The sequence below is a fragment of the Phaseolus vulgaris genome, chromosome 11, assembly GCF_000499845.2.
Source record: "Phaseolus vulgaris cultivar G19833 chromosome 11, P. vulgaris v2.0, whole genome shotgun sequence".
In the NCBI taxonomy this organism is placed as follows: Eukaryota; Viridiplantae; Streptophyta; class Magnoliopsida; order Fabales; family Fabaceae; genus Phaseolus; species Phaseolus vulgaris.
Genome location: NC_023749.2, coordinates 2,214,783 through 2,231,046, shown reverse-complemented (window position 1 = coordinate 2,231,046; position 16,264 = coordinate 2,214,783). Strand labels below are relative to the sequence as shown.

Sequence of the window (16,264 nt, the reverse complement as noted above, 5' to 3'; positions counted from 1 at the left end):
AAGTTAATAAAGTTTAATAATGAGCACTATAAATAGGTGGTCTATTTAATATGTAAGTAGAGTGTTTTTTTTAGATAAATTAAACAAATTGACTATGACTTTATCATCGGAGTACCTTTTAGGTACACACAACCAACCGATAATGAGTTTTGATAACTGAGAGTAAGCTCAAATTTAGTAGTTGAGAGGAAGCCCAAATCTAGTAGTTGAGAGCAAGTCCAAGTCCACATAACTGAAAGATAGTCAAAGTCAACTGATCCAATAATCGAAAGGCCAAATTGAGAAAAATGAAAGTTTTTATTTTTAAAAACCCTGTAAGAACACTTAGTAATTTTATGTGAGAAACAAATTTTATTGTTTAACTTTGTCAAATATTATATAATTCAATATCTTCCAATTCAATAATGTTTCTTTTCAAAAAGTAATTTAGATTAAAAGTTATATATATATATATATATATATATATATAAACGCAAATTTTATATAATTATAAAATTAATTGATACCGTGGTTACATAAATCAAAATTAATATAGTATGTATTTTTCAAAATAGATTAAAATATAGATTATTTGATCATTTTATCATGTGTATATAACCATGAACTCATTGGTTTCAATGGCATTGAACACCATTTCTTCAAGCAATATATTTGTACAAATTATCCACAAACGCTTTAAGGAAGTAAAGTAAAAATAAATAAAATTATTTTATAAATTAATTTTACTTACGCAAAAGTTAAAGTAAGAATTTACATAAACTTTAAAAGGGAATTTCTACAAATCAATATTTGGAAGAGTTTATTTTCTTTTCTTCCTAAAATTGTATATAGTTTTGTAAAGGTATTACAATAAATTTTTTTTATACTAAACTCAATTTTTATTAAAAATCAAATTAAAAATGTATTTTAAAACACGAATTTAATATAAAAGTTTCTAATAACTCCAAATTGTATTTTGGAGTAAGATTTTTTTTTAAATCGTGATCCCAAAAGCGATTTATTTAAATAAGTAACATTTTTTTTAAGATTTATCCATTTAAGTAAATAGTATAAACAATATAACTAGCATAAATTAATTCATAACTAACATCTATTATATATAACTAATTCCATATTATTATGGCATATATATACAACTATCCTTGTTTTCACAAAGATTACCAAGAATGCATACAGTTATTCATATTTCTTGCTTCAACAAAGACCCATCTTTTGTTATTAATTAGAATTTTATTTGTGACTTTATTTCTGTAAGAGCTTATGTTATATATGTATATTTATAGTGTACAATTTTTTATACTAAACACAATTTTCATTAAAAAAGTTAAATAAAAAACAAAGATATGCAGATTAAAACACGATTCTAATTAATTCCAAATTATATTTTGGAGTATAATTTTTTTATTTTAAAATCGTGATTCCAAAAATGACTTATTTAAATAAATAACTTTCTTTGAAGATTTGGTAAAATAATATTTAAATAGTAAAATAATAAATAATATTAAATGAATTTGGTAAAAAAAAAGCGTAGCTATCTTGCGCTTGTCATCCATGTGAGTTGCAACTTGTGGGTATCCACTATTATAATCACCCGTGAGTTTAACACTCCTGAGATGTCCATGAGTATTTCAAAATAAAATTAATAGAATAGTAAAATATAACTCTAAAACATTATTTTAAATAAATATTAATTTATTCGATTCCTATAACATAAATTTAAATAATATTTATTTCTTTAAAGCATAATATTTCAATTGAATTTTTTTATCGTTTGATTCTAAATATTTGATTTCTTTTATATATAATTTATATAAATTTTACTAAAATTTCAATAAAACTATGAATTTTAAAATCATTTTGTATCCTATTTTGAATAGAAAAAATACTCAAAATATTTGAGAGGGAAAATGGTCAAAATATTAAGTAAACTAAAATCAACGATACTGCTAAATTTACTTCCTGCACCCAGATAAAAAGTTAAAAAACCTCAAGCAAAAAATCATCAATTTAAAAAAAAATTAATCAATTTTGTAAATAAACTTTTAATCTAATTTATTCTTATAAAATTATTTCTTTTTCTAACAGAAAAAGAAATAAATTTATTAGAGTAAAATATTTAAAGGATAGAATTATTAGAGTGAAGTATTTAAGGATGTTCGTATAACCAAGAATTTAGTTCCACAAAACCTATATTATCTTAACTATGGCATACTACATTTACACTAAAAAAAACAGATAACATAAAAAGTAACTATATTACCCTCTTAAAATACTTTTGGTATTATAAAATAAAATTTATATTTATTTATACATTATAAATTTAATTATCTAAATTCTCACTATATTTTCAATGACATTTTATCTATTATAATCAAGAGAGATGTCTTCCTACTAAAATATACAGTTTAGTAACATCCAGTTAACTTAGAAAAAATGGTTTTTAATTTTAAAAATGTTATATCTTAATAATCGATTTCTGTTATCTTTTATATGGAATCGTTCATTTTCGTATTCTGATCGTATTAAGTTTTAATAACTTTAATCTGAATATTTATCAATTATCATAATTTTTACTTCATTACTCATAAATATGATGAGAAATGATTCAACCATAAACATTAGATAATTTAAGCATCTAAATTGATTAAAATTTAAGTAGATGACAAATTAGTTAGCCATTAGAAGTTATAACTTGATGAGGGAAAAGACAATATTGGGAATGGATTTTGGAAGTGATGACCACGAAATTTCCTTTCCCATTGAGAAATCGAATTCGTACTGGTATGCTTCTGGTATTAAAACAAGTAGCAGATGCTTTTGGCTTCACTTGCAATTTCTCTTTAACATATACAACATGTACTTAACTAACTCACTTAAGCACTGTACACCAATGTTGTTTTTCCTATTATTCAATCATTTTCTGGGCCCTGCATCTATCTTTTCTGGCAAAAGAGGCACAAAATGGAGAAAATTCGAGGAAAGAGCATGGGAAGTTGCTTTTTTATGATACAACAAATTTGTAAGACTTTGATTTGGTAAAGGTATTAGCACAAAAGCTTGAAGAAGGATTAAATAGTGTTTCTGTTTGACTCCAATGAAATTCATCTCATCATCATTTACTTGTGATCGAGAGACTATTTTTTGCATCTTCGTCTTTGCACAAGACTTCCAAGTCAAACCCAAAATCATATCCATAAAAAAAAAAAACCATTCTCCATTTTTCTTCATACATTTTTGTTTATATTATTTTAAAGAGAAAGTTTGTGTGACTTGAAAAAAACCAAATTAATGTTCAGGACGCGTAGTTGCTTTTGAATTCACAATCAAATCCTTGGAAAATCAAATCAAACAGTTTCTTTCTGTAATCACTCTGAAAGACTTCTGCAATTGACTTCACAAACAAATTAATCAGGTATCGTTATTTATTTATTTTCCTAATCATTAACTGTAATTAATAAAATTAATAAAATAACAATACCTTTTTTGGTGTCTATTTTTTTTATTACAATATTTACTCTTTTTAATTACTGTGTACTCTTTAACTTACCTACCTACCTACTACTTTACCATGAATAACGACCAGAAAATATCTACTTAATGTTTATCCGAATTTATGGGTAATGTAAGCTTTCGTTATTCCGTTTGGTTCAGAGAGTTTCTAATCCTTATAGTTAGTTTAAGGTTAACAATTAAACATATTAATTACTATAAAAATATTCAAAAATAAGGTAATTATATATTATTTTTTTTCAAATAATTTTATTTTCTTTTAAAATAATATATTTTTAGATACATAATACGAATGTTATTTAAAACATTATCTATGGAGCTAAAAGTTGTAATTCATTTACGTACTCCAACTGAGTTTTGAACTCAGTAGATTGTATGAGAATGGTTGTTTAATGCTTTCTTGAGTTGTTTTGGTTGTTCTTTATTTAAATTAGAAGGTGTTCCTTGATTGAAAGTTGGTAAGACTCTAGCTCTTTATGTATAAGGGTTGAACCACCCCTGAAGTGGTTTCCATTTATTTATTTATTATTGCTGATAAAAAAAAATCTAGTATAGTATAAATATATAATTATTTGAAATGTATAAGATGATTTGAAATATAAGCCTAAAATTTGTGGAATATAATTTCTAAGTCGAAAGTTAATTGAATGGTTTTAGGGTTTTGTTTAAGGTGATATTTTATGATAATAAAATTGCATCCGTTAAATGCGATCACATGCATATTATGATTGAAGCTTATTTGTCAGATAGCTGAAAAAAGATAGTGGGTCCCACTTTTTTGGTGCATACCAAGTCAAATAGGGTTTCAATTTCAAAATTCGTACAAATTATTTGAAGTCCGGTAAAGTTAAGTTTCTTCATGTGTGTGCATATATATGTACCAACCAATATGCATGAGTTTCACAAAAGTTCTAAATTTTTCATTTAAATAGAAGAGTTAAAATTAATAGAAGAAAATTAAAGAAGAGTTAAAATTAATAGAAGAAAATTAAAGAGAGTTAATAGTAATAGAAGAAAATTTACTACAGTGAGAGACTCAAAAGTCCCTTAAATAATAAAAAAGTTTTGACTATTACATCAACAACTTTTATTCTCATGTTTATATATTAGTGTAATTATTAATAATATAAATATTATTATTAATATTAATAAAATTATTAGTATTAATAATATTGTTAATAAAAATATTTATATTAACAATAATATTGAATTTCCTTACAAATATAAATTTGTAGGTAAGATTTAAAATTTATCAACAGATAAAGATCCGTGAATAATAATCAGTAACTAATGTTGAATTTGTTTATGAATTTAGATTCCTGGGTAATATTTTGTAAACAATGTTAAATTTACATATAGATTCAGCTATGTGGATAATATTCATAGGTAATACTGAATTTATCTATAATTAATATCTGTGGGTAAAAATCCATCGATAAATTTGATTTTTTTTGTCAAGGTTTTAACTACCAATTATTTAGATTCTAAATTTGATACCAAAAATCTTGGTAGTTAATTAGATATCAATTTAGAAACTATTTATCAATAATAGAAACTAATTTAGAAACTAATAATTTTTGTAGTCTCTAAAATAATATCTAATTTAGTCAATATAGAAACTAATTATTTTTTATCTTTAAATTTGATTTCTATTTAATGATTTTCTTGTAGTGTATAAATATAAATTAATTGAAATTCACCTTTACCAATTAGATCCACATTTGAACATAAAATGTAATTCAAACAAAACATAAACAAAGACAAGAGATACAAGAGAAGGTGAACAACTTACTTAACAAAAACTTAATTAGATATTCCTAATCTAGGTAAGTTTGATAATGCTTTTTTTTTTTACCAAAATAGGATAATTTCATAAATTAATTACCAAAATAGATAAAATTTAAAAAATTATTGAAATGGGTAATTCATGTCAAACTGGTTAATTCAATATTGCTTAGAGCAAGAGTAAAAAAAAGGTGTAGTATATAATGTAATGGATGGTGAATTGCAATTTATTAGCATTTAAATTGAGTTGGATGTATAAGTGGGAATGAAAATCTATGATGATATGGTTGTGATGTGAAATGTCGTGCATTATTAATACAATTATTTATGGGGAAATAATACTATGTTGAGATGTTTAGGTTGTATATAGAATTTGGAAGGAGATGGTTCCAACTCTACTAATATTAGACTCACATGGAGGAAAATTTTAAATAATGAGAGTCAAAGGAGATTCATATGACCTAGTTTGTAGTGTGAAAAGAACTATGTTTGGTAGGTCATAGAGATTTACCCTGTCATATGAGTGAATTAAGTTTATATTTTGTAGCTTTGTTGTGGTGAAAACTTAGTGAAAGTAATATAAAATGTGCAGATATGCGAGTATAGCAACATACGAGTCTTCCAAAAGTAGAATTTAGTGTTTGTGATGTACAATGTTAGTAACTCATAACATGAAATGTAACCTTTTGACTAAGAGATAGACACTTAACTTTTGATAAATGTTTAATAAATTAAAATTATATCCATGAGAGTATATGAATGAGAGATGGATAAAATGTATGAATCTGTTCCTTCAATATATTTATATGATTTCAATAAATGCATGTTTATTTTTAAAAATTTAGCTTTAACATTTTGTGTGTGTTTATATATTATTTATCAATGGTAATAATCATGTATTGTACATGAATTTAAATGGAAATTATCTCAGCATAAATGGATATAGGAGATTGGAAATTATTATATATATATATATATTTTATTTTATTTTTTAATTTTTGAAGTTATATGTATATAGATTTGGTACTAAGAGAAATTTTTTATTTTAAATTTTAAAAACTTACTTGAGAAGATGTTATTATAGAGTTGTAACTATCCAAAGTCAGATTCTAAAATAATATTAGAGGTTAACATAGATTTGTTAAAACTGTCATTTATCAAATCCTCTCAATTTTTTCTTGTTCGGATAATAGTTAAGTTTCATCCCAATGTCGTTGATATGTTTGAAAGAATAAAAATGTTTTTTTACACCCATGTTCTATTTTAAAAATTATTTTAATATTTTATATTTTTCTTATATTTTCATTAAAAAAAAATTAAAAAATTATTATAAATATTAATATTTTAGTGTAAAAAGTGAAATGGTATCAAAATATCATAACTTTAAAAGAAATTATTTCCATGTCTTCTTCTTCTACTTTCTTTCAGGGAAGAAGCAAAATGACAATTTTACTCTTTTTCTATTTTTTCATTGAGCACACGTCTTCCAATTCTTAACTGCAACAACTCCTTCACAATAGCCTCTTACACCATCTAAGCACCGTTGAGCCACCACTATCCAATCCTTCATTTTCAAAAATACAAATTAATAGATTTAATGTATTCTAAATTAATTTTAAAATTCAAAATACACATTTTAAATTATAAAATTTGAAATATAATTGTACAATTTGATCAAAATTTTACAGTCCATAATGTAGATTTTGTATTTTAGAATCTGAAATACATACATAATTTACATTTGAATTACAAAATTTAAAATGAATAATTTTAGCATTTTAAAAAATATGAAGATGTGAAAAAACACTGTAGAGTCCGAAGTCTGAATTTGCCTAGGTTTGAACAGGATTGCAATTGGTGGTAATTCCAGTCTATTTATGTTTCCAAGTTCCCAGGCAAAAACTGTGCAAAAGACTCATTATTCTTCTTTGAGAATTTGGTTCCAAGTTTCACACATGCTATGGGTCAGTCATTCGAATTTGAAGTCGCAGCAAAGAATCAAAATTTTGAGATAGCTCAATGTTGAAGCTCCTTTTAGTATTTGAAACGAAGGACGTAATTTACCGGGAACTTGTTTTAATGAGTCAAAATACGTAATCACCTGTTAATGAATTCGTTCAAGTAATTATTATTTTTACGCCAATGGTTGTAGTCATAGAAAAGACGAAGAAAGTTTTTTGAGTTAAGGCTCATTAAATTCATGCTGCAGTACATTAATGCTTCAGTACTGTGTGATTTGAAATTCCATTGCAGAACAAAATATCATTATGTTCGCATGTAGATATTAGGAACTTTCCAGATGTTGGACTTTAATTAGCAAATTTTGGTTGCTTTCTAATTAAAAGTTTAAGAACTGAGTAACTTATTTTTAGATTGTAAAAAGAATTGTCTTTATTTAACAATATAATTTTTAGTTATATATATATATATATATATATATATATTTATAACTAGAGGATATATTTAGAATCAAAGTAAAACAAAAACAGTTTAAAAAGTAAATTTAATTTAAATATAAATTAATTTTGTATATTATTTTTATATTATTTTCGAATGGGATGGAAACTTAGAAAACGATTACCTTCTTTTCTAATCGGTCAATATGCTTTTACCTTATCTCTTTCCATAATAACTTCATAATTTTCCCTTCACTTTTCTCCTCTCCTTGTAAACTCCAAGCTTGTATAGTATATGCAAAAGATATTACGCTTAGTGAGATCTCAATATTCAGTGTTTGGTATAGTTAATGTGTGACGATGACATACTTTTTTTCTCAAAATGTGTGACTATTTATATGATTATCATGAGCAATTTGTTATTTGGTCGAATTAAGTTTTTGATTATAATTGATAATGTATTACCTAATGCTTAATCATTGTTTGATCTTTAATCTCTTGTAAAACTTAATGAATATGGTTTTGTCGATCGATTTTAACCGAATACTGAGACATCCACCTATCGTCCAGACCCGACCGATACATATATTTAAATGAGAGTTTTTATCATAAAAATAAGTTAGGTGCAATATAATTCTTTTTTCCAAAGTAAAATTGTCTAAAATTGGTTCAACTCAAAGTTATTTATAAATTCACAATCAATTTGTAACTTGAATAAAAGTGTAAAAAAAATATGGCTATAACCAGTACTTTAAAATCCTATGAAAAGTTAAACGAAATCAAACAATACAAATTTGTTTCTTTACATTGAATTGCTTAGTAGACCTATAGACAAGAAAAAATGAATAACCATAATGTGTGGGACCAAATCTCATAATTTTATTAATTTTTTTGGTAATGAAGCTTTAATGTCAGGTGAACTTTCTTAAAAAAATTATAGTATTTGAATATTGACATATTAATGTCTCAATAAATCATGCAATCTCTCAAATAACATATAACATTAATAACATTAATGATAATATTTTATAATAAACACTCATAAATCACTATTAAAAGATAATTAAGTATTATTGAACTTAATCTAATATTTGTATCATCAATATAACACTATAAATAAATAAAAAACACTATAAATTAAGTTATGATCTTAAACTAAATCATTTATTTAAATTTGATTTGATTTTAAAATTAAAATATAGTTACAAATATTTATACCAAGAAGATAAAATATTTAAAAAATTGAAAATTGACGAAGAATGAAAACTCTAAAATAAAAAAATAAAAACTTAGATCTTGAGTAAACATTGACGTCGTTTGTGGGGACAAAAGTGTGTCTCAAGCTCTTTAGCTAGGGGGAAACCACTTCTCTTAGACCTCAACTAGAGGGTTTGTTTCAGTACTGTCAATCTCACATTGTTCAGGATTCGAGACCAATGACAGTTTATATATTTCCTCCCCCCTCAATCTATCGAGGCGTCTTTTAAGGACAAAACAATGATGAAGCTGAAAAACTCCAAAACGGACTATACATTAAATACAATGATTGATTTTAATAATATTATTTTAATAAACTTGAAGTTAAAGCCATAATATTGACACTATCTATAAAAATATCGTAAATTATTTATTAAAAATCGTAAACTATAAACTCTCTTCCTTAACCTTTAACTAGTTAAAGACTATTATTTTGATAATGTCAATATATTAAAAATGAGAATTGATATTTTGATAATCATAAAAATTGTATATAACTCTTAGTAATGTATTTAGATATAAATATATATAATAAAAAATAAATTTATAATTAAATGATATAAAAATATTAAAATAATATTAAGAATTATATAAAAAATGTGGATTTTCAAATATATCATTAGTAAGAGGAATTTCCGGTAAAATTCGAGAAGGAAAGAAAAAAAGAGGTCAAGCAATAAGATATTAACAGGCAACATCCGTCCCCACAGCACAATTTAGTCTGCAGTCAAGCCGCGTGGGTCCCACCACACAAATCTCATAATAATGTGTAATTACATTACAAGTCCATTTTCTTTCAAGATTTCTTACAGAGACTTTTGTGCCCCCAATGCCTCCACGACCAAGTCATACATAATATTACTATCGTTAATAAATAAATAAACAAAAACCATGAAATAACAGAGTAAAGGTCCCAGTTCCAAAACCATTCCTTATAAATACCCTTCCATCACATGCATTTAAGTATATCAACCCACTTCTTGTTCCCTGCCACAAAAATATAACTTCACTGCCACTGCACTTCCTCAACACTACTACGCACTTCATGATATGGCCACCATGGAAGACATCGCCATGAGTTCTGAAATTGCACTTCCAGGCTTCCGATTCCATCCCACGGAGGAAGAGCTTCTCGATTTCTACCTCAAGAACATGGTTGTTGGCAAGAAACTCCGTTACGACGTTATTGGTTTCCTCAACATCTATCACCACGATCCCTGGGACTTACCTGGTAATCGTCGATTCAATTACCTAATTCATCGTTAACATGTGTGTTCTGTAACTGTAACCTCACAATGTTAAATTATTATATGACGAACATAGGTTTGGCTAAGGTTGGGGAGAGAGAATGGTACTTCTTCGTGCCGAGGGACAGGAAGCACGGAAGCGGGGGAAGGCCGAACCGGACCACCGAAAAAGGATTTTGGAAAGCCACCGGTTCGGACCGGAAAATAGTGACTTTGTCTGATCCCAAACGCATAATCGGGTTAAGGAAAACCCTGGTTTTCTACATGGGAAGAGCTCCCAGTGGACGCAAAACCGATTGGGTCATGAACGAGTACCGTCTACCTGACAATTGCAAATTACCCAAGGTAATTTTTATATCCAAAAAAATTCATTTTCATTTTGGCCCATAATAAATTTTCAGTCATATCAAATACCAATTCTTCTAAATTTTTTAAATTTAAGATGAAATGATTAAAAATATCGAGTCTTATCTGATATATATAATTTTAATCTCTTAACGTTTGATTATAATTATGTTTTAATTAAATAATTAAAACTAATAAATTAAAATCACTTTATTTATTTGTATTATAATATTACGTCAAATACACAAATATCGGAAATTATCCATAAATTGTCAATAAACAAGTGAGACCGTGACCTTAAGAAAAGGGATCACAATTCCGGAGAAATGATGGTCTAATTTCTCTTTGAAATTTAAGTGATGCAGCTATTTGGCATAATTATTATAGATTTATTGACTTTTACTTAAAAGTCATATAAATGATTTTTTTTTATAAAAAAAGTCTTGGAATCAGACATGTATTTAATTTATTTATTTCACCACTTTTAACTTCTTGCAAAACATTAAGAAGAGGTGTTTTCCTAGGTACAACAGAGAAGGGAAGTTTCCTAGAATTTGGGCAGATTATGATAGGTGGTTTTCCGTACGAGTACATTTGAAATGGTTGGTGGTAGACTATTAATACATTTTTAATCTTACATTAAATTATAACTAGAAACAAAAACATGTTTATTAAATAGAATGTTTATTGTCTCATCGTATTTGTATAACACATTTATAAGATGGTGGCTTTCTAAATTATTAAAAGTAACATTTTGTTTGTTGGTAATTGGCAGGAAATAGTGTTGTGCAAGATATACAGAAAGGCAACATCGTTGAAAGTGCTGGAGGAAAGGGCAGAGAGAGAGATGAAGCAAATGGTGGGTTCCCCTGCTTCTCCTCCTTCTTCCACGGACACCATGTCCTTCAGCAGCCCACAGGAAGAGCAAAACGTGCCCTTGCCACTGCCCTTGTTGCAGAATGTTCTCAAGAAAGAGTCTGAATCTGAAGAAATGGCACCATGTGTTGCCAACATGACAGTGCCTAAACAAGAAAAAGGAAGCAACCAATTGGGTTTAAAGGACACCAGCAAGGGCAGTTGTGGGACATCATCCCTACAAATGCCCTTTGGGAAGGACAACCTTCCTGATCTGCAGCTTCCCATGCTAACAGATTGGACCCAAGATACCTTTTGGGCTCAGTTGAACAGTCCATGGCTCCAAAACTTTACTCCTTCCAACATCTTAAACTTCTACTGACTCCACACCAAGATCTATCAACTGCAACTGCAACTTCAACTCAATTACTTATCTTATTTATTTATTTTGGAATTAATGTATATGCAATTAGTTAATCAATTAATTAATATCCTATTTTATATTAGCCCAATTAACTCATCCCCTTCTTTCACTCTCTCATTCAATGTTCAACTCAATTTCATTCACCCTTTTGGAGATACATGTTTTCACAATTAGCCATTCTACTCTGTTCCGGCTCAAGAACATTTCACATTATCATTATGGATCCCTCTATTTTTTATGTTTTTTTTCACAATATAGAAATAAACTGGTTTCCAAAAGTCATTTTGGAAATGTACAATTCTAGAATTTAAATGGTTAATCTAAAATTGAACTTGTTCTGATCTTAAGTCGAAAAATAATATCGTTAGAATCAATCACCGCATACAAGATATTGTTTGTTTTGAATGTTGGTGCTCTGTCATGCTTTTGTTCTTAAAAGATACCTCAGTGGATTAGAAGAGGAAGACGTATATAAACTACCTTTGACCTTAACTCTTGAACAATGTGAAACTATATTGATCGTACTAAAAAAAACCTAGTTAGAGAGGATTTTCATATCATGATGAACTAAACTCCTGAATACAAATTAAGGATGTGGTGTGAATTCTCTTGGAGTATTTCAAATTAGTTTGAAGAAGAATTGCATAAAATGGACAATTGGAATTAGACATGGATATGACTAATGCTTTCGTCAGATATCAAATTAAGTTTGCTCGTGTCTTTTTTTTTAAAGAACATCTATCAAATTAATTATGTTTATTTTTAGGTATCATACCTTGTAAAAAAAATTCTTTTTCACTTAAATGAAAAAAAAAGTAAATATAACATTGAAAGTTTAATAAATTTTCTCATGATCAAAGTTTATTTACAATCCTATTTAAAACATTCAATTTGTAGTTTTTTTTCTATTTTGTGAAAATCTACACTTATTTATAAACTTATTATACAGGTCTGACTCGTACAACTGGAAGTCAAGCATCTGGTCAAGGTCAACCGACACAACCAAATTCATTACGCCTAAACAGAAGATTAACAAAACCAATCAGTGGTCAAACATTAGGTAATACACTCTTAATCATAATTCAATCTCCTAATCTGGCCAAATAACAAATGTCTCATGATAATCATATAAATAAACACAAATTTCAAGAACTAGATACGTCATCATTAATACTAATAGCTTTGGGTGTCGAATACCAATACCAAAAACTCACTTGAGTGTCAGAGTTTCTTTTGCAAGTACCATTCAAACTTGGAGTTCACGAAGACCAGAAGCGAGAGAGTGAAATGAGAGTACAAAAACGTTTTTAAGGAGAAGGGAGGAGAAGTAGACCGAACGAGAAATATCTATTAGTTAGTGAGACATACACGGTTTTTTTTTTTAAGTTGTGAGGTTTTAATTTGCTAGGAATTCATTATTGATGGTTAAATATTTGTGGTGGGACATAGCGATTATGTAAAATATTTGTGTATTGAAGTTAGCATAAATTTTGTTCTGATAAGACTAACATAGTACCACATCGCTTAAGAGTTTAAAAAGATATTCCTCCCTTAACTTGTAAAAGTCAGAACAATTTTTAATTGCATGAAGTTTGGTTAGATTGGGATAAGTATTAAAATTAATAACCTACAAAATAATCTTATGAGTTATTCATAAAGTACTGAATTTTTTTTCACATCTATATATAATTCATGCAATTCTAAAGAAATAATCCACTAAAAAAATAAAAGAAAATTTTGAAACTATCAATAAATCTACTGCTACTCGTAGGACCTTAGTGGTATGTAAGGAGTCTTTGACATCCCCAATTTCTTTTACAGATATATAAATAAAAATATATTTTAAAATTTTAGTATATTTTATATATTTGGCATCTTTAAAATGTTTGTATCTTTATTAAGCTAGACATTGACATGCTTTTGTAGTGTTTTTTCAATTGCAGGGAATCAGTGTAGTAACCAAAAAAATGATGAAATTGGACGAATTGCTTGGAGTAGACCTTTTCAACAAGCATAAATTTGAATGTGAAAAAGACTTGTATGCTCGAGTTTGTTAGTAAAATGACACCATAATGTTATAAATGGAGAAAAATATATAAATTTTATTAAATAAAACTATGAAAACCCCTCATAATCCCTTTTATTTCTCTTTTGTTATTCCACACCTATTATATTATATTTTTAACATGTTAGAGATGGACAGTAGAACTAACAATAAAAAAATTTATTAAAAAAATTAATTTTAGAAAAAAAATCACTAAATAAAAACTAACTTTAGAAATCAAAATAATTAGTTATTATATTGATTAAATTAGAGATGAATTTATAAACTAATTTTTTTATATCTAAATAGTTACTATTATTAATAAAAAATTATAAAGTAATTTTTAAATTGTTATCTAACTATTAATTACAAAAGTTTTAGCTCATAACTAGTTCCCATTCTAAATTAATCTCTATTAATTTAGAATCTAAAATATTAGTAACTAAAACTTTGGTAACTAATTTAAGTATAAATTTTTTTCAATAATAAAAATAACTTTAGATACAAATAAAATTTTCGTCTCTAAAATAGTATCTAATTTAATCGAATTGAATAGTTAGATATTAACTAAATTAGATACCATCTTAGAAACTACAAAAATTATTAATATTTAAAATAATTTATATCATTAATAAAATTTATAAACATTTTTAAATTAGTACCTAATTAATTACCATTAGTTTAAATTTTAAACCTAAACCTTAAACTGAAATCATAAACACTTTATAACAATAAAGTGATTATAATTTTAATAGCATTGCAATTACATGTGGACTAACATTATAAGTGAAGGTTGATTTGAAGATTGGTGATATGCATGATGCAAACATGGCCACAAAAGGAAACACGACTTGGTCTCTCAATGCACCACCAAAATATTCAAAATTTTGAATTGTTCAAACGTGGAATTTCTATTCTCGGTTTCTATTTGATTCAAAATATATATCAAAAAAAGGAAAGCACAACATTAATAAATGAGTTAACATGGTTTATTTTTTCTTTTTTTTCTCCCAATATTATGGAATTTTGGACAAGGAGAAAAGTGACTTTATATACATTTTAAAGCATGTAAATTAAATAACATGTTCATTTTATTTCCTAGACTTGGAAAACTCTTCTTCACTTCCTTTCTACTTTTCTAAAACACCTTTTTAATCAATATCATCACACGTAACATTTGATTTTTCTAACCAATCTAACCAACTTATAATATTTTAATTGAGAAGCATTTGACACTTATAGTTTATTATATCATCATTCACATCACACTAATTTTTTAATTGAATATGTAGTGCTAGATAAAAATAACAAAAATTATTAAATTCACTAAAAATTCAATCATAATTACCAACAAAGTTTATTAAAAATCATATAAATACTACATTACACTATTTTTGAAATTGAACATTTTGTGCTTAGACAAAAATAACTAAAGCTTAAGATTAAATAAAAAATAAAATTACCAATGAAAACTTCATTAAAAAACATATAAACATTCAATAGACAGTTTAAATATTTTTAATTTAGTAATGTAATCTAACAGATATCCACCATAATTTTTACACATTTTTTTTACACTATAAGTAAATTTATCTATTATTTCTATCAACATAGCCTTAAAATAAATGGTTCATCTTATTATTATTTTTAGTTAACCGGCTATCATAATTTGAAATACAGAATGGTAAAAAAAAAAAATTTACTCTCCATAAGATAGAAGTCTTTTGTTCTCGAACGGGATTGGATCCAGAGAACCATTAAGACAACTCCTCTCCTTCCTAGGTCAGTCGATCAGTCTGCACTTCAATTCTCTTCCTGCAAGCTCCTTCCTTCCCTTTGAATTTTCATTCCACCTCTCGTTCTTCTCGTAACCCAGACTCGGATAGTACCCACAAAAGACACTCTGATGCTCAAGTCAGTTTTAGTATTCGACGCTCGGTGATTAGAGCATTGTATGATGACATACCTTATTCTTGGAATCTTTGCTATTTATATTATTTTAGTGAACCTTTCTTATTGGGACATATTAAAAAGCTTGGGTTATGTTTAGACGTGTTTTACTTAACTCTTAATTGTTAATTAACTTCACTAACTTACTTAAGTGTAATTGTGGTTGTAAGAACACGTCTTCATATACCACTTTGTAAATAATGATCTAGCAAGACAACAATAACATCATTAATCATTAAAAGTATATTATTGTAGAAAATTAAAATAGGAGGTAATAACATATTTACATAGATTAAAATAAAAAGTAACAAAGAGACTATAAAATATTTTAAAAAAATAATAGACGGAGAAAAGTCACATTTATATTTATATGAGAACAAAAAAAAAGTAATATGTAAGTAAAAAATAACATTTTATAAAAAAATTAAAAAATATCATATTATTATGTTCA

The 16,264-nt window shown here is 26.5% G+C and overlaps 1 protein-coding gene across 1 annotated transcript; it reads left to right on the top strand.

Moving 5' to 3' along the window:
* Window positions 1–9,849: 9,849 nt before the first annotated feature.
* On the top strand, window positions 9,850–11,907 carry LOC137821643 (NAC domain-containing protein 6). Its single transcript, XM_068626332.1, has 3 exons — window positions 9,850–10,179; window positions 10,272–10,540; window positions 11,316–11,907. Exons 1-3 carry the CDS (start codon window positions 9,999–10,001, stop codon window positions 11,775–11,777), a joined length of 912 nt encoding a protein of 303 aa, XP_068482433.1. The 5' UTR covers window positions 9,850–9,998; the 3' UTR covers window positions 11,778–11,907.
* Window positions 11,908–16,264: the final 4,357 nt, after the last annotated feature.

Excerpts from the sequence above, each read along its gene's own strand:
- LOC137821643 (XM_068626332.1), top strand. The coding sequence starts at position 9,999 with ATGGCCACCATGGAAGACATCGCCATGAGTTCTGAAATTGCACTTCCA. Across the intron at positions 10,180-10,271 it reads CGATCCCTGGGACTTACCTG|GTTTGGCTAAGGTTGGGGAG; the intron begins GTAATCGTCGAT and ends TGACGAACATAG. Across the intron at positions 10,541-11,315 it reads ACAATTGCAAATTACCCAAG|GAAATAGTGTTGTGCAAGAT; the intron begins GTAATTTTTATA and ends GGTAATTGGCAG.